This window comes from Pleurodeles waltl, chromosome 3_1 (assembly GCF_031143425.1).
Source record: "Pleurodeles waltl isolate 20211129_DDA chromosome 3_1, aPleWal1.hap1.20221129, whole genome shotgun sequence".
Classification (NCBI taxonomy): Eukaryota; Metazoa; Chordata; class Amphibia; order Caudata; family Salamandridae; genus Pleurodeles; species Pleurodeles waltl.
Window position 1 is genome coordinate 246,825,503 of NC_090440.1, and position 27,362 is coordinate 246,852,864.

The 27,362-nt window shown below is 46.1% G+C and overlaps 1 protein-coding gene across 3 annotated transcripts in view; it reads left to right on the top strand.

The window, feature by feature from the left end:
* LOC138283999 (dual oxidase 1-like) overlaps positions 1–27,362 on the top strand; it is a 785,394-nt gene that overhangs the window by 275,962 nt on the left and 482,070 nt on the right. For all 3 annotated transcript variants that reach the window (XM_069222331.1, XM_069222330.1, XM_069222332.1), the window contains exons 8-10: positions 15,554–15,614; positions 20,210–20,303; positions 22,833–22,923. In XM_069222331.1, the coding sequence (XP_069078432.1) occupies positions 15,554–15,614; positions 20,210–20,303; positions 22,833–22,923 (246 nt within the window). The remainder of the gene's footprint in view (positions 1–15,553; positions 15,615–20,209; positions 20,304–22,832; positions 22,924–27,362) is intronic.

Genomic DNA, 27,362 nt, shown 5'->3' on the forward strand with positions numbered 1-27,362 from the left:
ATGTTTTGCTTTACCTCCCCAGTTTTTTGCTGAACCTGTTTTTGTTAGGACCTTGCTCACCATTGATAACGTGCTTCTGCTCTTTTTATAAAACATGGTAAAACTGATGTTCACCTAATGGACACATTTAATTTACTTACAATTCCATAGTGATTGGTATATGTACCCAGAGCCTGTAAATAAAATGCCCTTGTGTCACCCACTAAAGTAGCATTATAAAACATGTATCAGCCTCCCACTGAAGCTGGCATTGCAGGTTTCAACTGCTATTTCGACCTGACAAATAAATAAACCTTTTGCCAGGCCTATATCTTCATTTCAATACTTAGAAGTCACACCTAAGGTAGTCCCTAACCACTCACAGGACAGGGCACAGCATTTAAAAAGTAGGACCTGTGTGTTTAAGTTGTGGAGTTTTGACAGTGAAAATCTCCTGAAGTCATTTTCAGTGTTTTTTTTTTTTTTTTAGACAAATTTTATTGATTTCACATTGCGAACACGTAGGTACATTAAACAAAGGAATGGCAGAATACATGTATTACAACTTAACAGTCTTACTTATGATGGTAATCTCATAACAGAGATATACTTCAGATAATGGTACCTTAATAAAGAGAAACCCAGTGTACCTCAAATCTGAGTCCCTATTTTTCTCTCTGGTGGTGTCTAGGTTCTGTTGCTTAAATATGCAGTGTGTGGTAGTGTGGTGTCTCCCTCAGCAACATATTGTGGTGAATTAATGTGTAACTTTATGTAACTCTTAACTCCCCCCAGACCCCTGCCACCCGCCATCCCACACCTTGTGTTGAAATTCCCCACAGTTCTACCATCCATGCTGCACCTGGCTGTCACGCAAAGAGTACCAGTTGAATGATTCCGGCAATTGCCCTTGTTCCTATATCAGTTATCTGGCGAGTGTATGGAGGGGATGTCTCATCCTCTGGTGGGTGCAGCATCTGGCTCTACTTCTGCACAGGAGTGCGAAGGCTCAGCATGCAATGTAACCATAAGCTGTTCCCAGGCCTCCTTCAGCTCAGGAGAGCCTCTTCCCTTCCCGAGTTCCGTGTGTAGGACTAATCATTCACACTCTACCCATTTTCTCAGCTCCCTCCTCCAACTTGGAGGATAGGGACCCGTTGGGCTTTTCCAATTCTTCATCAACTCTCTTTTAGCTAGTATAAATGTGAGGTACTGAAATATGCTAGTTGCTCTATTCTTGGGGGTATGAGGAAACCAATGTAGCAAACAATGGGAAGGTGTACATGCTACATCACGCTCTATGATTTCCGCAACGTCCTTCACCACTGTGTTCCAGTAGTCCCACAGTTGGGGGCAGGACCACATCACATGCATAAAGTCTGCCACCTCTGCACCGCATCGGGAGCATTTTGCTTCTAGTACCTGAAGATGATCTTGCAGTCTCTGCGGGGTAAAATAGGCTCTATGTAAAACATAGAATTGTATGAGTTGAAACCTAGCATTTCTGGATATTCTCGGCACCCTTTCCAATATTTGGGCCCAATCTCCTTCCGGTAACGGGGTCCCCAAGTCTGCCTCCCATTTACACATTTATGCAAATTGCTCTGTATAACCTGTGACAGCTTTCCATAACCCGTCCGACGTTAATAGATAGGAGCTGGGGCGATGAGGAATGGGTTCCTCGCCGCCCGCCTTCCAGTGCTCTCGAATGGTGCATGTAACCGCACAATGCATCAGGAAATGGCCCCGGCATGGTCTTGTTGGAAGTCCTCGAATGTCAGGAGGTTACCTTCTCAGTATAAGTCCCCCACCTGTGATAGCAGTACCCTCCAGTCTCCCGCCTGGGGCAAATTTACTGAAGCCAAGCCACTGGGAGCTCGGGTGCATATGGCGTGGCTAAGCCTGCTCTTGGGAGACAGCGCTTCCAACACCGGCAGAGGACACCAGCCTCAGGCGCAAGCTCGGGACCCATGGCTGCGCTGCCAAAGAACAGCCTCGCCAGTACCAACCTTGAGGGGGGAACAGTAATGTCCGTCCTTCCTCCCTGGCCCCTCGCTCCACCACCCATCGGGTCAGCCATTGCAGCTGGGCCGCCAAGCAGTAGGCCGTTTTAACATGGTTAGTGCCACCCTACTTCTCCCTCTACCCCAGAGAAACACCATAAGCATAGAGTCTAGTTCTCTGAACACCGCTATTGGGATCCAAATCAGCAAGGCTGCAAAATAATACAATAGCCTTGGCAGTGCTACTATCTTGATGATCGCTATCCGCCCAGCTACCGAGAGTGGTAGCGAACCCCAGAAACACATGCTGGTTCTCAAGGCCCTGATGGCGCTCCCTATATTGCCCTCCAGTATGTCAGATCTGGAGTGATAACTTTTAACTCCCAAGTAGGACATGCAACAGGGTTCCCACCTTACGTTCCCCATCTCCACAAGCGGATCACAGCTTGTTGACAGCGGGAACAAGAATGACTTCTGCCAGCTGACCCTCAAACCTGTCAGTCATCAAAACAGCGGCAGCAGATCCAGAGCTCCCTCCAGCTCCTGGCCAGTGTTCTGTAAGAATAGCAGCAGGTCTTCTGCTTATAGTGCTATCGTATGACGTTGGGCATCCTGCATCAACACAATAACAGTTGGCCGTTCACGCATAGGAAGCCAACGGCTCCATCGCAAACAATAACGGCGATAGTTGGCAACCCTGCCTGGTGCCCCTCTCCACTGAGTAGTGCCCCGATATGATGGTGCCAGTTCCAACTCTTGCCTTTGGACTCGTGTAAAAGCTTTGTCCAGTTGATAAAACCCTCACCCAGGCCCATATGGGCCAGCACCACGTATAGATAATTCCATTCTAGGCTGTCGAATGCATTTTTAATCAATCAATCAATCAAAAAAATTCATAGAGCGCCCTACTCACCCGTGAGGGTCTCAAGGCACTGGGTGGCGGGCGGGTGAAGGAGGATCACTGTTCGAACAGCCATGTCTTGAGGTTATTTCTGAAAAGCAGGAGGTCTTCGGTTTTGCGGAGGTTGGTGGGGAGGGAGTTCCAGGTCTTGGGGGTGAGGTAGGAGAAGGACCTGCCTCCTGTGGTGGTGCGTTGGATGCGGGGGACTGTGGCGAGTGCGAGGTCAGCAGATCGGAGGTGGCGGGTGGGAGTGTGGAAGTTCACTCTTTCGTTGAGGTAGGTTGGGCCGGTGTTGTGATGCGTGGATGAGGATTTTGAAGGTGATCCTCTTGTCTATGGGGGGCCAGTGAAGGGATTTGAGGTGTGGTGAGATGTGTTCTTGGCGGGGGAGGTCCAGGATGAGGCGTGCGGCTGTGTTCTGGATTCTCTGGAGTTTGCGTTTAAGTTTGAGTGTGGTGCCGGCGTAGAGGGCATTACTGTTGTCTAGCCTGCTGCTGATGAGTGCGTGGGTGACGGTCTTCCTGGTCTCTGTGGGAATCCATTTGAGGTTTTTTTTCAGCGTGCGGAGTGTGTGGAAACAGGAGGAGGTGACGTCATTGATTTTCTGGGTCTTGGGGAGGGAGGGGTCCAGGATGATGCTGAGGTTGCGTGCGTGGTTTGCAGGGGTAGGTGCGGGGCCTAGGGCAGTTGGCCACCAGGAGTCATCCTATATGGTTTTGTTGGGGCAGAAGATGATTATTTTGGTTTTGTTGGAGTTGAGCTTGAGGTGAATTGTCATCCAGGTGGCGGTGTCAAGGAGTGCAGCGTGGAGGTTGGTTTTGGCGGTGGTGGGGTTGCGGGTGAGGGAGATGATGAGTTGGGTGTCATCTGCGTAGGAGAGGATGGTGATTCCGTGTGGTCGGAGGATGTTGGCGAGAGGGGTCATGTAAATGTTGAAGAGTGTGGGGCTGAGGGAGGACCCTTGGGGGACTCCGCAGATGATTTTGGTGGCAGTGGCGTGGAAGGTTGGGAGGTTGACTTTTTGGGTTCTCTCAGTGAGGAAGGAGGTGAGCCAGTTTAGGGCTTTGTGTCGAATCTCTGTGTTGTGGAGGAGTGTGCGGAGTGTGTGGTGGCAGACAGTGTCAAAGGCCGTGGAGAGGTCTAGGAGGATGAGTGCGACGGACTTGCCCTTGTCGACTCTGATTCTGATGTCATCAGTACATGCAATGAGGGCGGTTTCCATGGTGTGGTTATTGCGGAACCCAGATTGGGAGGGGTCGAGTGTGTTGCTTTCCTCAAGGAAGTGGGCTAGGCAGGCGTTAACTAGTTTCTCAGTGACTTTGGTGGGGAAAGGGAGGAGAGAGATGGGGCGGTAGTTGGAGAGGTCGTCTGGGTCGGCTTTGGGCTTTTTTTTTTAGGAGTGCAGTGTTTTCTGCATGCTTCCAGAGGTCTGGGAAGGTGGCGGTGTCGAATGAGGTGTTGATGATGTCACAAAGCTTGGGGGCGATGGTTGAGCTGGCTTTGTTGTAAATGCGATGTGTGCAAGGATCGGAGGGGGATCCAGAGTGGATGGAATTCATGTTTTTTTCAGTTTCTTCGTCGGTGGTTGAGGCCCAGGTGATAAGAAGGTTGGGGGCGTGAGGGGGGTCTGTGTTGGACGGGTGAGGGGTGTGTGGTAGGTGTGTGTGGTATGAAATTGTTGTGTATGTCCAGGATTTTGCAGTGGAAGTGGTTGGAGAGAGAGTCACAGAGGGGTTGTGTGTGTGGGGGGTCTATGTTGCTGGCTTTGAGTTTGGATAGCTCTTTAATGATGGTGAAGAGTTCTTTGCTGTTTTGGGAGTTGTTGTCAATGCGTTCCTTGTAGTGTGCTCTTTTGGTGGTGCGTATGAGTTGGTGGTGATTGCGAATGGAGGTTTTGAGGGTGGAGAAGTTGGTTGTTGAGGGTTCTTGTCTCCAGGCTTTCTCCGCTTGGTGGCATTTGCACTTGGAGTCTTGGAGTTCGGTGGTGAACCATGGGGTGTTTTTGATGTAGCGGGTGGTGGCGTTTTTTCTGAGGGGGCTAGTGTGTCTGCGCAGGTAGTGATCCATTTTGTGAGGTTGTGGGCCGCGGTGTTGGGGTCGTTGGTGTGGGGGGGGAGTTCAGGAGTTCTGTAGGGATCTTGTCCCACATGCAGTAGGGCGTGGCGTGTTGGTGGTGGTGTGTGGGGGGTTTGGTGAAGGAGAAGTGGACGCAGTGGTGGTCAGTCCAGTGGAGTTCGGTGGTGTGGGTGTAGGTTATGTGTTGGCTTGAGGTGAAGATTGCGTCAAGTGTGTGTCCTGCTGAGTGGGTGGGTGCTGTGACCAGTTGTTTGAGGCCGAGTTTATTGAGGTTGTCTAGGAGGGAGAAGGAGTTGTGGTCTTGAAGGTTCTCCAAGTGAAAATTTAAGTCACTGAGGAGGATGTAGTCTGTTGAGGTGAGGGCATGTGTGCTGATGGTGTCGGCAATGGTGTCACAGAAGGTGGGGCGTGGTCCTGGGGGTCTGTAAATGAGTATACCTCTGAGAGTGGTGTTGTTGTTTATGTGGATAAGGAAGTGCATGTGTTTTGCGGTGTCGAGGGTGTTGTGAGTGTTTGTGGTGACCTTAATGGTGTCTTTGTGCAGGATGGCGATGCCACCTCCTGGCTTGTTAAGGCAGTCTTTGCATTGGAGTTTGTATCCCATAGGGGTGGCTGTAGCTCTGAAGAGTGGTTCGTCCAGGTTTCCGTGAGGCAGACGATGTCAGGTGAGTGTGATATGATGAGGTCCCAGAGTTTTATGGCATGTTTGTGTAGGGAGCGAGTGTTAAGGAGTAGGCAGTTGAGATGGTTGTGGAGGGTGTTGTTGTTGTGCGATGGTGTTGCTGTGGGTTGTGCTGGTGTTGTTGTGGGGTGTGTTCAGGTTGTGGGGTGTTTTGTGGTGGGGCCAATTGGTGGGTGTGCGGGTGTTTATTGCCTTGAGCTTTTTGTGTTTGGCGGGGAAGCTGGGGTTGGTGTGGGGCGTGTGGGATGTGGAGCAGGAGAAATGGCAGGTGTAGCAAGTGAAGGGGCCCTGTGTGTGTGTGGGGCTAGATTGGGTGCAGGCGGGGCGAGGTCCTGGGTTGAGGGAGTGGAGGGTGAAAGGGGAGTAGTGTTGTCTGGGGGGGTCTAGTCTGGGGGGACCAGGGGGATTGGTGCTGGGCGCGGTCCAGGTGCAGACGGGCTTGCCTCTGGTGCACCAGCGGCATTGTCCGTACAGCAGCCACCATTAAGAGGGTGGGAAAGGTGGAGCAACTGGGAGGAGGGAGGGGGCCAATCGTCTGTGCGTGGGGGCGGACCACAGGGGAGGCAGCGGCAGGGGAGACGGAGACCGGCCGGAGCCGGAGGACTGGAAACGGGCGGTAGAGAGAGAGCGAGGTGAGAGTTGAACACGGGGGAAAGGGGGCAGAAAGCACAGTGAGAGGAGTGCAGGAGGATTAGCAGAAGGCAGGAGGACTGGAAACAGGTGGGATAGAGAGAGTGAGGCGAGAGTTGAACACGGGGGCAGAAAGCACAGTGAGAGGAGCGCAGAAGGATTAGCAGAAGGCAGAGGAAAGAGGCCTAAACAGAATACACGCGTACATGAAACGGCATATACGAAGTACAAAAACACCAAAAACACTCAAGAGCGACGCAAGAGCTCAAAACAGGGGGGAGCGCTAAAAGCAGAAAGGCAGAGGAGAAGGCATACACAGAATACTATAGAGCATAAAATGGCATGGACAGAATACTATAGAGCATAAAATGGCATCGACAGAATACTATAGAGCATAAAATGGCATATACGGAATACAAAAATACCAGAAAAAACACACAAGGATCACTTACACAGTAGTTGGAGATCGGAAAAGCCTACCACTAGGCACCAGGGATGAGGTGCAGGCGGGAGCCTGCGGGTGGAGGAGGGCCTCGAACTGCTGTCCAGGCGGCAGTTGGGAGGGTCAGGGGCACGGGGGCAAGCTGGTGGAGCCAAGTGGACTCCTGGCCAGAACCAGGTCAAGGAATCACCTTTTCAATATCTACAGCCAGAACTGCTGCTTGGCTATGAGTGGGGCAATGGTGTCCGTAATATGGATAACATGCCATATGTTCTGGACAGTGTTCCTAGTAGGAATAAAGCCCGTCTGATCAGGGTGTACAGTCGGGTCATGTGGGGGAGTAATCTTGTTGCCAATATCTGGCTTAGGATCTTGTAATCTGAATTCAGCATGGAGAGGGGTCTATAAGATCTGCTGTCGTCTGACGGCTTGCCTGTTAGCAAAGGGATTATCAGGGCTTCACCTGTAGAGTGTGGCAGGTGTTTCATTGCACGCTCCTCATTGTACAGGTGTGCTAGTGTAGGGGTCAGTTCCTGCACGTATGTGGCATAAAACTCAATTGGCAGGCCAACTGTCCCAGTTGTTTTCCCCCTGGCCAGTCCTTTGATGGCATCTTTAATTTTTGCCGTCTCAATATCACACCCTAGTGCATCCTTCTCCGCTTCGCTAAGGCGCTGTTGTGGCAGTGCATCCAGGAATGCCCGTGTATCTTCTCCCTCCCCATGTGGTGTGCTAGTATAGAGGGTGGTGTAGTATTCGAGGAAGTGATGATTGATTTTGGTCTGTCTTTTGAGCCTAGTCCTTGAGGGTGTGCTAATCTCTGTGATGGGGGAACCCCGCTTAGCAGGGTCGGCCAACCACGCCAGTAGCGCGCCTGCCTTATCCCTTTCCGCGTGTGCCCTTGCCATGTAATTTTTTTAATCAAAGCAGCAGAGATTTTCTGTATACTCAGCGACCCTCTCTCTGGCCTTCCGGAGCTCCCCTTGCAATTCAGGGCACTCCGGTGTCAACTTCTCTACAGATCGGAGCTCTTTCTCAGCTAATTCGACCTCTTGTAATAAGGTTCTCCTAAACCCCTCATTGTTGCCACAATACAGCGTCCTTGTATCACCATCTTGAATGCTTTCCATAATTTTTGAGGGGAGGGGACCATAGCCGCATTGTCCTCAAAGTACTGCGTAATATGTCCCCTTATTTGGTCACGGTATGCAGGTTCTTCAAGGGAATCAGGTTTAAGGCGCCAGGTGGGCATGCATGGGGTAGCCCGTGTCCATGGCAAATGCAATATTACAGGATTGTGATCGGAGAGGGTTCTTCCCAAATACTCTATGTCCCTTATCTGAGTGTGTACTTCTGGTGTGCAAAAGAAGGTGTCTAGTCGCACATGCAGATCGTGCACTGTGGAATAGTAAGAATAATCCAAGGCCTGGGGGTTAAGGGTCCTCCATGAGTCTAATAGCTGCCACCCAGATTGCCACTCTAGGAATATTTTTGCTAGGGCGTTTACTGAAGAATCCAACAAGGGAGGGTGGGATCTGTCAAGCCCCGGGTTGGCCATGCAATTGAAGTCTCCCCCAATCAGCACTGTGTGTAGCAAGTGAGGAGCTAGTGTGTTTGATAGCTGATCCAGAAATATGCCCTGATCTATATTAGGTGCGTATATGTTTATCAGCACGAGGTCCCCCCCTTCCAATCAGCCTGAAACCACCACGTACTGCCCGTCCAGATCAAATAGTGTATTGGTCATTTGAAAAGGTACCCCTGGTCTTATCCAGATCAGGGTGCCCCTTGCATACGCTGAGTAGGTTGTATAAAAAACTTTGCCCCTCCATCTCCTCTGCAGCGCCATGCCCTCCGCCGCCGTCAGGTGAGTCTCATGCAGCATTGTTATATGTGCACCCCTCTTACGTAGGCAGGAATAAACTTTGTGTCATTTAGGCATTTTATGCATGCCCTTTATATTCCAAGAGATCACTTTGTATACATGGAGACTACTCATAGGCAATGATCAACACTGTTATGTCTTTGCTCACCCTCGCCACGTGTAGCCACATCAGGACAGCAGCAGTCCGGACCATATCTCCCTCGTAAGTGTGGTATTTGGCGGGTTTCCCAAAGTCTAACAAAACCTTCCCCAACTCCCCTTCCCCAGGACAGGACTGAGAACAGTCCCCCATCCAAACTATTACTAACCAAGTCAATGCTTATTGGGTGGGTGAAAAGAGTGCTCCTGTCAGGTGAAGCTGGAAGCACCAGGGTAACCCCCGTTTCTATCTTTAGGACCGTGCTACCGAGCGTTTTGTCAATACTCAGAAGCGTCGCCATTCCAGGACTTCATAGATAATTTGTAGCACCCGGGCGTCATGTCATATTATATCCTCAGCAGTTCCCGGCGTCACCACCGTTAGTTCCACGCTCATAGCCGCTGAACTCTCAGATTTGGCATCGAAGTCCAACCCTCACGCTCCTTTCTGTGTCACTGCGGAACTCAGGCTAGTATCCCCTCCGCTCAGTGATGCCACAGCCAGCGTGCCTCGCTGTTGTTCTTCTCAGCTCTCCTCCGAGGTGGGTGCCACTCCCCCGTGCTTGTGTCCACCACCTGGTGGTCGACCACTTCTGGATCTGGGCCATCGAGGTGTTCCCACTCCCGTGGGGCTCTCTCGCTCATCCAGACAGGCTCTTGCCCTTTGGGTTGCGAGAAAAAATCTCGCTCCTCTGCCATCGATACTCTCAGCGTGGAGGGGAAAAGCATAGCGTACTGGATATTTAATGTTCGTATGTGCTCCTTGACCTCCAGATAAGTTGCTCTTTGTTTCTGCACTTCGCAGGAGAAGTCAGGGAAAATTTGCACAATATTAATCTCCACTCTTAGTTCCCCGGCCTTCCTTGCCTGCGTAAGTATATAATTGCGGTCTTTAAAGTGCAGTAGCTGAGCCACCACCGGTCTCAACGGGGCCCCTGGAGGGCAACACAGTGTGCCCTCTCGAAGGCAAAGAAACGCGAGAGGCCCGCCGGCGCCACCGCCTCAGCTATCCATCGCTCCAGATACTCAGGTAAGCTTTGTTGTTCAACTTTTTCGGGCAGGCCAACTACCTGAATATTGTTCCTCGTGATCTGTTCTCGGCGTCCTCGGCGCGGACCAGGAGGGTCCCGACTTGCTTCTCAAGGGCGGTTACACGGTCCCCAGTCACCACCAGCTCAGGCCTAAGCTCCTCCACAGTTCTTTCGGCTGTCGTTACTTGTTCTGCCAGTTAGCGTTGGTCCTTTCTCAGCAGTCCCAGATCCACTGCTAGCGTATCGATTTTGGACTCCAGGCTTTCCCTGGTAGACACGATAGCATGCATGATGTCTCCCAGTAAAGGGCCCCCCACCAGGCTCCCCGCAGCTGTGGATTGCGTCAACCCAGCTTGATCGAGCCATCTTGATGTGTTCCGGGGTCACCGGTGATGTCTTTTTTTTTTTTTGAGTTTGCCCATCCGAGAGCGACTCTCTGGTGGATCTCAAACAGGTCATGCGAAGTGGGTTTGCGTTCCAAGTTGCCTGGTGTGGATTATGCCTCAGTGATGCCCAGACTCCACCACCCCACAGCCTCAGCTCAGGGTCATCTGATGTGTCCGGCCCCCCTCTGTCTCTACACAGTGTGCACCCATCCTTTCTGCGAGGTTGTGGGAAGTGGCCCCCCGAGGCCTCGTCGGTTCAGAGGCACCCTCAGGCTTCCTGTTTGCTAATTGGATGGGTCACTGCATTCTTCGCAACCGTCTCAGATTGACTTACCACTGCCAACGGAGAGCGGCGCCGTCAGTGCTCCCCTTGTGGTCCGGCTCCAGGGGCACTTCCCGATGGGGTTCAGTCGTCCCAAATGGGGCCCGTCATGCTGAGTAGATTCTGCAGGCCGCACCCAGTCCACGCGCCTCCAGCTCCGTTGCGCCCACCATTTTGGGGTCAGGCGTTGCGACAAGCCGTTTCGTCCAATCCCGGTTACAGGGCCCAGAAACGACCATCTCGGCTCTGCTCTTCGTGCCCTCCTCCTCCTGGCCTTTGGGGAGAGGGGAAGGTGCGTGGGTAGCTGGTCTATGCCATCAGGATTATTGTTTAGCGGGGGACCCGGGCGGGAGCTCTTCTCCGGAGCTGCCTACTCTATGGGTCTCAAGCCACGCCCCCATAATTTTCACTGTTATAAGGCCATGTCTCCCATGGACTAACACTGCGTTAACTTAATACATCTGATACGTTATAACTTCAGCTTCAGACCAGATAGAGAAATGCTGTTTCTACTCCAGTTATTGTGATTTAAAATTCTTTTTAATGATGATTTTACGTTACTGTTCTGAAAATGCCATTTTTAGAAAGTTGCCATTTTTCTTCTTGAACCAAAGGTGCTTTTCTACTAGTGTCTAGGGTCACATGACTGCGAATGGCTCTATTTTTGTAGGATGTGTATTCTTTCCACATATGGGAAAAAAAGAGTCCTAGGTGTTAGGAAATCGCTATTTTGGGAAATGCTAAATCAAGGATGGCAATGATCAAAAGGCCCCATTTGGTGCACCCCAAAAATAGTGGTGCTCTACTGCAATTAAAAAAAGGCATGTTGGGGTGCTTTTTAAAAAATTGCACATGGTTACCATCGACTTTAATTGCATTTCGTACATGCCCAAATTGCATTTAGGAAATGCTTTGCACATCAGAATAGGAATCGCAAATAGCTAATCCCTGTTTGCAAATTCCTATTATGGGGATTGCACATTGTGATTTCTACTGAGTAGAAATCGCAATTTGTGATTTCCTAAAGGCCTTTGTACATCAGAAAAGGCTGATTTGCATTTATTAATGGCCCGAAATACCAATGAGGACCGGTAAGTAAAGCAAAAAGGCTCTGTTCATCTGGCCCCTAACCACATAATTATTGTTGAGCACCTTTGGTCACAGTAATTGTTGGACCTGGCCCCTTTATAGGGTCGTTTCCCAGACTTTTTGCCTTTTGCCTCCTTATTTTTCTGACCTTTGTTGGCTGACGTTATGACTCTGAGCACTTTCCCACTGCTAGCCAGTGCTAAAGTGCACATGCTCGATTGTAAAATTGGTACGATTGGCTCACACCTAATTGGCTTACCTAATTTACCTATAAGACCCTTGTAAAGTGGTATCCCTATACCCAGGGCCTGTAAATTAAATGCTACTAGTGGGCCTGCAGCGCTGCTTGAGCCACCCACTGAAGTAGCCTTTCAAACCTATTTCAGGCCTGCTAAAGCAGGGCCTGTGTGCACAGTTTTCTGCCACGGGGACCTAGCATCTAAATTTACTTGCCAGGCCCAGAACTCCCCTTTTACTACATGTAAGTCACCCCTAAGGTACGCCCTAGCTAGCGCTATGGGCAGGGTGCCATGTATGTAAAAGGCAGGACATGTGCCAGGTAGCGTGGCCTTTCCTGGCAGTGACAAACAGCCTAACTTGGTGTCTCACTGCTATCAGTGCTGCCTTCTCATAGGATTGCATTAGAAATGCCCTGCCTTAAGTGAAAAGGGTATTGTCTGATTTATGAGGGGTAGTGTAGGCATGTTTGGTATGGTTGTGACAGTGATCAGAAATGCTGCTTACTGATGTTGCTGTATTTTTTTTTTACTATTACAGAAATGACACTTCTAGAAAGTGCGCATTTATCTGTGCTCATGACTCTGGTGTTTTGGCAGCTTGACTCAAATCCATGTCTAGGCAGACTGACAGTTTGGGCTTTGTGCATACCTTTCAGACAGCATGTACAGAGGGAGGGTGGAGGTGTCACAGAGGTGCATCCACATATTGTATAGTCTTCCTTGGCTGAGAGAATGGAGAGGTGGGGCACACCTACATTGGTAAAGGCAGTGCCCTGGCCTCGCTCAATAGGGTTGTTTACCCCCCACTGATGTTTGGAGCCTGTGCTGGAGGAGAGAATGGGCACTCCTAGAACCAGTTGTAACTGGTTGGAACCCCCTTTCCTCCTCATTGACAAAGACACTGCTAACTTAGTATAAGTACAGGCGAATTTTCCCCACAAATTGGACATTCTTGGTACTCCAGAAAACTTACTTGGAACTGGACACAGGACTCTGTTGAAAGGACTCACCAAGACCAACCTGGACTGCTGCTGCTGTGCTAGCCTGTGACCAGCCTGGTCACTAGGAGGAACTGCCATCACCTGCACCCCTTGTGCTGACCTGTTGTTGGGCCTGCCAGCCCTCTACTCCCCCCACCCCTGGCTTGTCTCCAGGGGCAGGGTGCTATGGCCCCTGATCCCTGTTCTTTCTCAATGCCAAAGGGATGCTGCAGTTGTTCCCTAAAGCTCTTTCTAGTGCTTATAGAGGGATGGGTGCGCTTCATCCGAGTGCTGTGTGCTGGGGAAGGATCACCGCCGCAGCCCGGGCATAGTGCAGTGAAAAGCATTGCCTGTGCCCCCGGAGCGCTCCATAGGGACTTTTCCATAACTTCACCTCCCCGACCCGGGCTCACACTTCACATTCGCAGCCCGGTCATCCTATCCAGAGGTAGCGTAAGTGCCACACGCTCCCTAGTCCCCCGGAGCACAAAGAAAAGGAAACCGGAGCAAGCGTGCTCATATCGGTGCCCCTGTTTGTGAGCCTCATCACTGCTGCGGCCCGGGAGCTGCAGTAAACACTTGCACACTACATCGGGTGTGGGCTAGTGCCCAGTACAGCCCCAGGAGGGAGGAAGACCTCATCGGAGATCTCCTCCTGATCCAGGGGCTGCCCGAAGAGCAGAATGCGGGGAGGGCCCCTCTCCCCCCCCGGTCGCTGCCGCAGGAGCGCGAAGCTCCAGTGATTTGGTTTATTCTCTTGGTAGAGGGCGGAGGGGTGAAAAACGCGTCAAGGGCTTCCCACACCGTCAAGCCCCCAAGTGCTGCGTACTTAGCCCCCCCCCACTGGAGGGCCAGTTGAGGCACGGGGTGGGGCCCTGTGAAATCGCGGGTCCCAGGAGAGGCCCCGACTTATAAGTGCTAAGGAGGGTGCAGACCGCCTCTCTCCCCAAAGAGCAACACCTGGCCCCCCGTTTCGCGCATAGGAGCGCCGGGGGCCCTCAGGCTTATCTTCTAGGCTCTAGGAGTGCCCCTTTCACCAAGAACAGGTACTCTTCGCAAAGTAGATATTTGATACATGTCCCTCTTAGGGGCATTGCTGGGTACCAGTAACTTGTGTAACTGGCATGATATGTACATTATGACTTGCCATATGTTCTATAATGTTCCAATTATGGATATTTATGATGTGTTTATGACAAGTACATACATTTATTTACTGTGATTACTGACTACTGCTTATGTTGCAGGATCCTGAGTACTTACGTGTTCTAATGTGACAACTGCTTATTCTTGCAGAGTATTAGTAACTTGGGTAACGTTCTGACAACTGCTAAGGTAGCAGGGTATTACTGACGTATAATGTTTGGTCTAATTATGTTTTGTCCAATACAGTTTATTTTTACATAGCTCAGTGTTATGTTTACTTTGTGGTGTACATCTTGTGTTGTGTGTGTTTTGCAAAACGCTTTTCACATTGCCTCCGGGTTAGGCCTGACTGCTCGTGCCAAGCTATCCAAGGGGGTGAGCAGGGGTTATCTTGGATGTGTAACTTCCTTGCCCTGACTAAAGTGGGTGGGTTCTGTCTGCCTCAGGTGCATACCCTAGCCAACCTGAAACCCCATTTCTAACAGTAATGTTATTGAAGGATGAGCTTGCATTGCATGTAGGGGAAATAGTACCCATTGTTTCCTAATGTTCAGAGGAAATGCCTTGATGGTCAAGATGGAACATCTTTCCAGAGGTCAAGACACACTTCATCAACTAAGAGAGTTTTATGAGCCATCAAAAAGTCATTGTTTTTTGAGCAATCAAAAAAGTGGACCTGGTGCCAAACTCTTACAAATTATGAACCCAGGATGATTGTGCGAGGCTTAATCCTTGCACTTTTGGTGCCAAGTAATGTATAGCCATTTCTCTTGACCTCTCCTGACTAGTTTGAGGATACCCATTGAATCATTATCCTGGCTCTCTCTATCCCTGTATCCCTTTTTAGGTCAAGTACGCAAGCGCTCTGATGTCTTGTAATCTATTTGTGAGCTTTTAACCACGCCCACCGCACACCCATCACTATCACTCGTTCATGGGATTGCCTTTTAAAAATCCTTTATCATCATTGATAAATGCTTTATGTTTGCCCCCCCTTGGGGCAATTTTATTACCGCCTTGGCCATCAACCCTGTTACATTGATAGATGCATGTTTGCCAATACATTTGACTGCAATTGAACTTCTTTTTCCTTTTGTGTACCTCCTTCACACTCATGGAGGCCGTGGAGCTTTGAATTGGCTTGCTTATGTCAACTGTTTTACCTTTCGTTTTCAATTTATGTGACAAGAAAATTCCAGTTAGTAATTTACAACACTAATAGCTCTAACTCGATCAAACACAATACTTTTTATAGTTACTGGTCATATGGTCCCCTTTTTATAACTACCTGTCCTCATAAATGCTTTTGTGAATTGTCTCCAAGAAAATGTTGACCTGCATACAAAAAAAGTTGACCTGTATACAAAAAAGCATATTTTCACAGACCTCATGTTCGTAAAGCAAAAACGTGATTCAGCTCGGAAAGAAATATCTGGATGGTCAAAAAAATAAGTGAAACTCTGCTTTAAAAATGGTAACACCAGATTTTCAAGAAATGCCATACCCATAAACAAAAATATCAAACACAGAGTCGAAATGACAGTTGCTTTCCTACCTTGACATCTGCCTGACACAAACGTCATTGTTAGCTTATGTAATAGTTTGTGCTTCTTATCTATTGCAGAATATTGTACTCTACGAATGGTTGCCCATGTTTCTTAATAAGACAATTTCAGAATACACAGGTAAGTCCACTTCGGTCCACGTTTGTTTCATAATTTGACATACTTTTCTTTTATGTTATAGAAAACTTTGCACTAATATTCTTGGCATGCACAGTACAGAGCTGGCACGTGTAGAAATCGAAAAATAACAGAGATAATGCTCAGTGCAAGAGCGTTTTTGCATTTAGTTTAGGGCCCAGTTGAATTCTTGGTCGTCAGGCTGCTTTCTGCAAGGGCACCAGAGCAGAATACTCTATGCCAGAGCAGAGGTTCCGACTGCCAAATTTAGAAATCTCCGCCACGTAAACAGACAGCGACCATTCACAGGAACCACCATTCAGGCAGTTCCTGTGAATGCATTGGACCTTTGCCCAATGGCTCTATCAAACATGACAGATTCATGGCAAGGTTTGCAAAGTTTTTCTATTTTCAGATACAAAAACCCAAACCTTATTTTTGTATTCAGAAATTTAAAAAACAATGTCCCCCTTGCCATGAGAGTCATCTCACATGGTGATGAGGGAATTGTTGCCTGTCGGTGACGGGCAGTAAATAACAGCTATATGTCTGCCCATTCTAATTGGGCAGAAGGACATATAGCCAACTCTCCAAAGGAACTTAATTGGTCAGGCCGTCGGAGAAGTTTGGCCACGGCAGAGAAAAAGTAGTCTCTGCCATAATCAAACCATGCTCCGCCCATTTTAAGATTAGGCAGGCAGACCATCATGTTGCCTGTAAGCACACTCTGGGCCTTATTACGAGGCTGGTGGTCCGAATACTGCCAGCCTCGCTGTGGCTGTCAGACCGGTGTGGCTGTGGCAGTCGTACCACCACATTAAGCGGTTGGCAAACAGACCCTCCAACCTCACACTGTCTCTGCCAGGATCAGCGATCCCGCGGCTGGCGGTGATGCAGGTTGGAATCATCCAGGGCAACGCTGAAGTCAGGGGCACTCTGCTGATTACAACCTTGTTCTCCACCAGCCTTTTCATGGCTGTTCAACTGCCATGAAAAGGATGGTGGAGAACAAGTGCAGGGTGCCACAGGAGGCCCCTGCACTGCCCATGGAATGAGCAGTGCAGGGGTGCCCCTGCCCAGAATCCTCGAAAAGCTCACTGTCTGATATGCTATGTAGACAGTGCGCAGTTCAAGTGTGCTGGTAACCCCTGCGTGTGGCAGCATTGCTACCAGCTCTATAATGAGCCAGCGACAATGCTGCCGCCCCATTCCTACTGGGCTGACCATCGGAAACCTTGGTTGCCACCGGTCAGCCCAGTGGGAAGGTCATCATTTTGCCAGTGAGGAAGTCACCAGTATCGCGGCAACCACCCTGTCGGGAGTTTAGCAGACGAGTGTTCCCGTCTGCCAAATTCTTAATTGGTCCTTCTGTCTCCATTGTGACGGAGTATGCTTACTGTCAGCATTTAAATCAGACCCCTGGTCTGAGTTTTCTTCATGGATACATTTCGTCCCTCAAACCCTCTCCTCGCATCTGGGAGGCCCCATGGCTTAGCTGCATCATGCTCTCCAGCTAAACCTTGACTGTCAGTGTTAGGATAATTACGTAATGCATGTGTGGTGGTCACATCATTGAGATGTTCCAAAACACAGTAACCATATCTGTTATGCACATTAGGCACTCTGATGTTTTGCACTTATGCCTTGCCTCTTAAAAATACCAATTATTTCCCTGCCACAAATTTACCATTACAAAGTGGTAATTCCAGAGGGGAGGAATCATGGTGATTATGAGGTTTGGGGGGAATAACACACAGAGATCGGATTCATCATGACAATTTCTGCATGTTTTTCCTCAGTATGCAATAAGAAGACTTCTCCATGCAGCAGGTAAAATCTTCTGGTGAAATGCCTCTAAGCAGTGGTATTCTTGCTAAACCCATAATGCCAGTGGGCGTAATAACTTCTGTTACATGGTCCTTCGAAATTTATGGGCACTCGTAATGAGACCTTTATTGATTTATTGTATTTTCACTATCTCTAAATATGTATTTTAATCTGTAGTTATCCTTTCCATAACAACCGGTGTGCTTTATTTCAAACAAGGTATTAACAGTAAACCAAGTTTGTACATTTGTTAAACAAGATGTATAAATATTTAATGATATATCCCCAGATCAAGAGACGGTCAGTTATCTAGATCTTTCCTGGTTTGAGTCTTGAATTCAACTTTTAGCAACAACAGATATACTTTGATTTTAAACTAATAATATTGCGGCCTAGTTACAGGGAGACACCTGGTACAAAGATAGTATTTTTGGGGTTAAGTTTTGAAGAATTTAGACTTAAGTACTATTCTATGGCTGGTAGTCTTTAGTGAAAACTCAACTGTGAAGCCTGGGAGAAGCATAAATGAGATTTTAGGGCAGTATTTAAAGCTGCCATGGGTGGACGAAAACCAGGATACTTTCACAACACTTTGAAAAATTAATTTAAAGACAATAGCCAAATGAACTGAAAACGAATTGATCACCTTGAACATGGAGCCATTTTGGAGAATTACAAGACAACATACCAACTGTGATGCAAATCACCCCCTTTAGTTATTCAAAATCACAACATCTTATTATTTTTCCATTCTTTTGCTCCAGAGAGAATATGAAGGTTTGTAGGGAAAATAGGGTCAGTTGTTTTAAGTGTATGGAAAGATTTACGGTGGCACATGCCTTTTCTGACAACATGCATTTTGCAGTTATTTACTTTGGAAATGTTTAGAAATATTGTGTTTTTTCTATAGAAGGAATAGTTCTCCAATCCTTCTAGTCGAGGCTAAATTCGCTGCAAGAAACCTTCTGGAAAAAAGGGGTAGAATAAGGGGGTTCCAATGGTTCTTGAATGGAGACCCAGGCTAGTTGACAACATGATCTTGATAAAGTTTATGTTAACATTGATCTAATGTCCATCAAGTCTAACCTCAGCCCCCCAAACAAACAATCTCAGGAGATAGAAGATAACAAGAAGACTAGATATTGTAGTGGGAATGGAAGGAGAATTTACAGCAACCAATTTACAGATTGTGTATATACAGGCAAGTTGGCTTTTTTCTCATCTATTGTCAGTTTTTTTAGGGCATTGGCAAGTAGTATGTTTCATAATTTACATCTATATATGGGTCAATGGGCATCATGTGTTTTTAATAGATCGACTCAATTGACATCACAAGCCAATGGTATCATCTTTGTTTCATGAATCACTGCTGATTGGCTAAGAAATTTGTGTTTATGTGACAGTTACAGGTTTCCACTAATATAGGGGAAGATCTACAAAGCATTTTTCTGGTCGCAAATGGCCCATCGGGCTACATATGTACAAAATTTGAAATACGATTCGGTAGCTTGTTACCAAATCACATTTTGCTTTTGCCAATTGGGTATTTGGAGGGGTGTGTATTACTGATTTGCAACCAGAATTCGGTATTTTACCACAGTTTCAAACTGGTGGTAACCCCTTCATAAAGGGGGAGGGGTCCCCAAGGTTCCCCTCCCCCTTTGAGAATGTAAATATTATTTTTTAAGAGCAGGCATTTATCTCACGGAACACTTACTGCTAAGAAATGAAACTGCAAAGTTAACGTGCTGCAAAAAAAAGTATTGCTTTATTGAAAAGCAATCACAGACATAGTTGTCTGCTGCAACTATCTCTGTGATGGCTGCAATTCCTAATGGGTCTCAAATTGTGACCTACCCCACTAGCAAGCATGAGGTAGGTCTATTTCAGACCCTCTAGGAATCACTAATGAAACTCAAAGGAGTTTCATACCTTAAGAATACTGATTTCATAATTGCAATTCAGAGAGAAACTCAATTAGGAAATCGGTATTCCTAATGTTAGTATATCTGACTCTCAGGGCTTCATTACGAGACTGGCGGTCCTAGCACCTGCCAACTGACTGCAGTGTCTACCAGGATCTTTGATCCTGATGGGCTTACGGCGGTTTTGCTTGTAACCAGATAGGACAGTGCTGAATTCAGCACCGCCCTGCTGATTACAACATAGTACTCTGCCAGCCTTTTCATGGCGGTTTCATCACCATGAAAAGGCTGGCCGAGAACAAGTGCATGGGTAGTGCAGGGGCCCCAGGCCATATCCTTGATATGTACAGTCTGCTTTGCAGACAGTGTGTATTTCAAGGCTGCCGGTGCACCCTGCTCAATTATGAGCCGGCAACTATGCTGCTGCACCTTTCTCACTGGGCTGACCGTGGGAACCTCGGCTCCCGCTGGTCAGGCCAGTGGGAAAGTTGTAATTGGCCTGGTAAGAAGACCTTCAGGATCGCAGCGGTCTTTTCACCTCCGGGCTGGCGGGTCAACGGTTGGCCCGCCAGCCTCATAATGGAAATTTCCATTTGAAAAGGTGAGAACCAGACTGAGTAAGTATATGGAGCTGACAAGCTGAGCAAATTCCCATAGAAGATAATTCTGTCTATCACTCTTTGATTCCTTAGTAATACTGTTCTTCTGTTCCCCTTTAGTGTGTGTTGTAATTCGGGTTCCTACTGAAATCTGTGCGTTCTTCATGTGCATCAATGCAACAAAGGCAGGGGCTTGGTCCTGTACAAAAGATGAAATGGATTGATAATCACGATTTTTCTTCCTCAGGTTACAATCCTCATATTGACCCTAGTCTTTCCCATGAATTTCTGGCTGCAGTCCAATTCATTGCCACCATGGTGCCCCCGGGAATTTACATGAGGTACACAGGTTTCTTCATCCATTTACTTGCCTTCATTAACTTGAATATTGGAATATTTCTGTAGCCATTGTCCAACCTGCTGTCATAGCCTGAGCTGGACCCCGCCTAGAACTGCCATCTCCTTTACTTGTTGGTGTAAACCTCAGGTAACTGTGTTTTTTGTGAAACATGTTCTGAAAATAAGTGTAAGTAGCATGACCATAACAAATTACTTATAACTAAATATGATGCATAAGCAAGAACACCAAATTAATAAGACGAATTTTGACTTAGAGACATTAGCTTGCTACACGCTCTCAATGCATCAATGGAGGTCACAAGTTGGGGGAGATGGAGAAAAGCACTGGGAATTGTTGACATCGGTAAAACAAATGCGACCAGAAATCAAAGCTTTAGATGTTGATGACTTTTGATCTACATGGAATTGTACATGACTGCCTAGAGGCTGGCTTCACCAAGACTGACACAGAATAGGTACAATAGCCTGTAGGTAGCATAAAATGCAACACAAGTATTTCTAGTTCTGTGAAAATTGTATTGTACTTTAAAAAAATATTTCCATGACAGCTATAATCTCTAATCTTGGAGTGATCAACACCAGTTGTCAGAGTAAAGACCATAGAGGTAATTAGGCCAGGACCACAAGGGCACTAACGGATAGGAAACAGTCTTTACAAGGCGGAGTTTACCACACAGTGCCTTCACCACACATTTAAGGTAAATCTAAAAGTTTGTTTGTGTGTATATGTGTGTGTGCATGTTTGTGTGTATATATATATATATATATATATATGTATATATATATATATATATATATATTTATATATCACTGACAAAAACAAAGGTAACAGGGACGTTATAGTTAGGTTCTCAATTTAAACCTTCGAAATTCAGCAGTTATAGTTAGAGGTATTGCAAGTAGCTATACCTTGCTCCCTATGGTAACTATGACTCGTGCCCCCATCTAAGGTTTTGTATGAGGAAATTCAGAAGGTAACTATAACATCTCAGTCATTTTTGTTTTTTGTTCAGTGAATTTATATATTTCTTAAATTATATTTCCTAACTATAACATCCATGTAGCTCAGTTTTTTTTCAGTGAATTTCAATGTTTTTTTAAATGTAAAGTAATTTTAATTACTATACGCTAATCTAAACACCACTGCGCACATCCTTAAGCTGTGTGCAGCGGGGGTTAGCAGCAGGGCCTTGCCTGCAGCCTGGCGCTGTTGTCAACCTCCTATTACCACCCAAATCCCACCACGCATGGCCAAAGGCGTGAGAGGGTGTCTCTGGTATAAAAGTGGGTGCGAGCGTATCTGTCTGGTTGTGAGAGTGGGTGCGTGAGGGTCTGAGTAGGTCTGTGAATGGATGTGTGGTGTTCTTAGTGGGTCTGTGAGTGGGTGCAGGAGTATCTGAGTGAGTCGATGAGTGGGTGCGTGAGGGTCTGAGTGTGTCTGTGAGTGGGTGCATGGGTGTCTTAGTGGGTCTGTGAGTGGGTGCGTGAGTGTCTCAACGGGTCTTAAAGTGGGTTTATGACTCTCTAAGTGGGTATGAAAGTGGGTGCATGAGGGTCTGCATGCTTCTATGAGTGAATTATTCAGTGTATGAATTAGTTTGTGAAGGTTTTTTGTAAAAAAACCTCCCCAAGGCTTTTCATTTTTATATATATATCACACCTTCGCCATGCACAGCTATATACTCCACATATTATATCATTGAACAGATCTTGTATGGCATCTTTGATATTATCACTGCAACATTTGCAATAAAACTATTGATAAGAAAACTGCATTGCAACAACGCTAGTTATAGTTACCTTAGGGTGCAAGTTATAGTTACTTAAAAGAACTATAACTGCTGAATTTCTATAGTTTTGTACGAGTAAATTCAGAACTTAACTATAACGTCCCTGTAACATTAGTTTTTTTCAGTGAAGATATATATATATATATATATATATATATATATAATTACCTTAACAATACTTACTTTTAATAGACCTTCAATCTTCAATGCGTGGCAAATGCATATGTGTGGTAAAAACCTGTGGTAAAAAATGTGTGGTAAAAGCATGTTTGTTGGTTTTTTTTTTGCATTGTAATGTCATACAACCCACAGATCTCAAACATAACGGTGGTTTGTGCCACCTTAAACAGTCAAAAAAGTATTCTTAGCTTTACACTCAAAGTCCAAGCTGTGGTATCGCCCATTAAGAGTGAATCAGAATCACCTGGTTATGTTAGCTAAAAACCTGCAGTGCATACAGGATGCAGTTGTGGGAGCTCTGTTGTATCTCACATGCTTGGCCCATGTGTCCGCGAATTAAAATCTTGTAGTAACACCATGAAATAGATAGCTGTAAGGTAATATAAAAAGAAGGTCAGGTGGAATTTAAAAGTGTCAATTCTCACACACCTTCTGCTTTTTTGGGGTGTGGATGAGAGTAATGCAGGCTCGATCTTCTCCAACCAGCTGTCCTGATTTACATCACCAGCATAATTTTACTATTTTGATTTGTTTGTTCAGAAATAGGTTTTGCCATTTTCGAAACATCACCAACAGAGATCAGAACTTCTCACCGGCCATCCGAGTCTGCAACAGCTACTGGAACAGGGAGGTAAAGTTGAATCCCATGAATCATTGAACTCTTAAGACTGTACAGAGAAAATGTAAACAAAGATGTAAAGAAAATGGCTCCTGATCACATTATATATGCCTCTACAGCCGCACACACATAAACACCGCACAGCAAAATGTCACTTTGAACAAGATAAGCCATTGGCGCACCTACTTCACTGTTGGTGCGCAGAGGGGCATCTTATTTCTATTTTAGATTGAAGGTCAGTTTAATTGAACTTTATTTCCTCTGCCTTAAAACCCAGGTAGTGACCAAAATCCACCCCTTCGCTTTTGTCCACTTGTAGCTGATAAACGTTAAGAGAACTGTATAGCACTTTGGAGAAAATACGTTCGCCCATTTCTTTATTAAACCCTGCAGGTGTCCAGATCTAATATCGGTCACAAACAGACACTCGGAAGGTGAAGAGGAATCTCTCACAGCAGTGGCACCACCCATTTTTTTTTATCATTTAGACTTGGCATAACACACATTTTTCACTCTCTTCCATAACATTCCATTAATGTTAGTGTTGTTTGGATCTGTTGCGGCCCAGGTAAGGGTGCGTTTTACTCTTAAGCATATTGTGAAGCCACAGAGTGTCTCCTCTTGAAATGGTGTGTGAACATCAGCGGACATAAGGACTTCTCTCCGGCTGCATCCCAATCCATCGCTTTTGACACCCTAAGTGTGACAGGTAAGCCTAGACATGAGTTCTGTGCTCACTGTGCCACTGGAATCAAGCCATACTTGGCTGATGAGTTCTTGTCAGTATAAAACCGGTCCTGGGTTGCCTGTATTCTGGTTCAACAAGGACCTTGCTTGGCAGTTTGGGCTGGACTGTTCTAATGAGGAGCAGGGTTAAGGCTCATTTGCATAGGGCTGGGTCTAAACTGGGGTAGCATGGTGGTTGAAAAACAGTGGATTCGTATGCAGCGCTGAACTTAACCTGTTCTCCTCCCCCCCTCCCAGGCCCCACCACCATAGCAGAAAAAAAAAAAGACACTGCCACATCCATTAATCTCCAAGTACCTTTTACTGCAATGCAGCCACATGCAGCCACATTTTAAGGCAATACATGAGCCAATTTGTTTTCTTTTAATGTCTAAATATTACTTTAATTTATTTAGGTTTACGTTGATAGATAGATAGATAGATAGATAGATAGATAGATAGATAGATAGATAGATAGATTGATAGATAGATAGATAGATAGATAGATAGATAGATAGATAGATAGATAGATAGATAGATAGATAGATAGATAGATAGATAGATTAGCTAGGTAGGTAGATAGGTAGATGCATCTTTGATTCTTTGCACAGATTCTGCCCACCCTAAGAACTTTTGAATGTCTGCGGTGAAAGGACCTACAGGTACAGAAGGATGTTGACAGGATAATTGTGACGTGATTACAGAACTGGCGAGCAGACACTCCTTGCCTCTCCCTTGATACTTTCATTTTGCAAATCTATTTTCTCTGATTCTCTGTATCCCTATTGGAAACACGTTTGTAAATTGTGATTGTATTACTTTCAGAACGGATTTCCCGCAGATATGTAACTTTTCTAATACCAATTTATATCTAAAAAAAATCAGACATTTTCAGTGTGCAGATGTGACGAAACAAATGTATTTTTTTCTGAAAAGAGAGACTCGTTCACCATTTCAAAGGCTTATTTATGTACTGGAAGAAATATCATGACTGAATTCACATTAGTTTCCTTCACCATGCACCAGACCTGTGCTCAGGCCTTGCAGAAAGGCGGAAGGTTAGCAGTGCCTTTCTAAGACTCACTGCCTCCCATAAATATCCGTGGAAACGTTTGTAAAAGAATGGGGAGAACAGCACAGAGCCGTTCCTCGCTTCTTAGGCTGGTATCCCAGAGACCCACCTGAATGATTCCTTTCTCATCAAAATGTCGTAGAGTCTGCAAATAAAAGGACAGACATCACAAAACCCATAAAATGGTAGCTAGGCAGAGAACAAAGTGGTTGGAAGTGATAGATTAATGGTTTGGTGAATAACATTCGGCTCCTCTGGAAACCTAATTCACGCAAATAATGGCTGCGTAAAAACCCCAGAAACTCTGTGAGCCATAAAGACAGAATCATAGTGTCCTGGCTCCAACAAAACTCTTCATCAAAGAGGACACCACGTGGGATCCAGCAGAAAGCATGCACATTGTGTAAAGAAGTACTGAAAACCGACAGGGATGTCCCCACCTAGATACACGTTCAGTTAAAACAAAATTTCTGCTCCAAGCCCTACATAGAATGTAAAATGAGACAATAACCCGCCTAGCAGCCAAAGACAATCACTTCTCACTAGAGGGCGAGACAGACATTTCCCATTGAATGAAAAGAGGACCTTAGTCACACTACCTGAAACATATAGCAGAGACATCCAACACCTAAACAAGGCTGAACGCCCATTTACGAAAGATAGAGATACAAAGCACAATGAAATGCCGTACTTACTAGCTAGGCAGAAGCCAGTTTCGAGCGGACTTTTTAACTGCAGCAGTGATCCACGCTGTGGGTACGAATAATATCCCAAATAAAGGCAGCTGATACCAGTTAAGGGGGTTAGTGCTCACAGACTAGAGATCGAAAGAGGGATGCGCAGACTTGAATGTGGAAAGCAAAATACAGTGCCATATTTACAGCCTTTTATAAGAAATCATGTAGTGGCTGCTATTAGCAAATCATCCACAAGATCACGATCAGCACCGGACATAAATGATTTCTCATGATTTCAAATCGCAAGTGTATGGATTACAGCACAGATTCTCCGCTGATATTGTGTATTATTTGTCAATTGTTTTGTAATAATATTTGAATTCATACACATGATTTCATAGTATAAATTGCCCTTGCAGCAGCAAACCTACGAGTAAGAAAGAGAATGGTTCGATTTTGATAGAGCGTTCTGTACTAGTAATTTACCTGTACTTGGACGCTCTTTTGGCCGATGAATCTTTTGGCTAAGTGGGACCCTCTCCACCCGAGATCAGTCAATTTAATCAAATCAATAATCAATAACGAACGTAAGCAATGCCCTGATCAACATAACACTTAACAATTAATCCAGAATACATTTCGGCGAACCATGACCTTTCGGTCATAAATAACCACACCAGTTTATTCAAAGTTAATTAATTTATTTCCCTATATTAACAAAGCTAGCACAATATATATGTGTCTCAACACCAAATGATAAACGTAAATGAACATTAATAGCTGTCCATAACGACGAAACAGGTGTAATCTATGCAGCATTTGAATAACAAGGCATTCGATAATAGCAATGCAAATCACTAAAACTATAATCTGTAATGAGCTAATTGCATACATTTAGTCAGCATAACAAGGTCTCAAATTGCATCGTGCAACAAAAGGAATCCTCATCTAACCTCAAATTAGCATCGGCATGTGTGACTTCATGCAAAAACAATTTAGCAACATTAATTTAGAAAAACTCCTAACTAGGGCTCTTATCAAAAATCATCAGTTGGTTACCTAAAAGAAACACAATGCAATTGTACAATTTCCTTTCATATTTACCAATTTCAATCAGCATTCAAGGAGGTCTTCGTCTCACAGGTACCGTTTCTCGATCAGCATGGGACGGGGCAAAGGGGGCAGGGGTGGACGGGGCAGTTGCCTCACGGCGGCAAGATAAACTACTACTTCATGCAAAGGGACAGATCAAAGTTAAAGTCTCTAGGGTAAGAATCATTTAAGTCTCTTTCTCTCGATTAGAGAAAGCATCAAAGTCTCTCAAAATGGCGTCGCAGCAAGGTGGGCCATATTAGCTGCAAAATGGCGGGTAACGGCAATAATGGCTGCAATGGCTGCAATGGCGGGTAATCGCTGGTAATGGCTACTTTCTTCTCGTGCACCTGGTTTAAATAGACAACAGTTCAAATCCAGTAGGGTCTTCCATTGGAGGGTTCATAGGTTGGCTTCAAATTGTCCAATCAAAAACAACAGTTCTCAAGCTTTTACTTAAGCATACATTATCCTTGGAGACGGGTACGCAAGTTGCAACATTTTATACCAATTAACTCATTTTCAGAGCTTCCATTGTCCGCACCTGCAGATCGACCTTGGAGCAAAGAGAAAAATGCCAGGCTGGCACGAAACCTTAAGATAAGCATGTGAACGATCTCAGTGGAAAAGTACAGCTTCAAGCAGAAATACACGTTTATTAGCACGTTGGAAAAATACGAGCATCTAAACCGTGAGACCAGGCAACTAGGCCGAAGCCTGCACTAAAGTAATGCTAAGCTAAAACATTTCAAACAAGCAAATCATAGCACACGTTTATAATTATGTCGGATTAGTGCAATTCTAATACACCACGTTATATAAAGCACGCTTATAAATGTTGGCAAACTACTCTGAGGGCATATTTTGTCCCCGTACAATCTTTA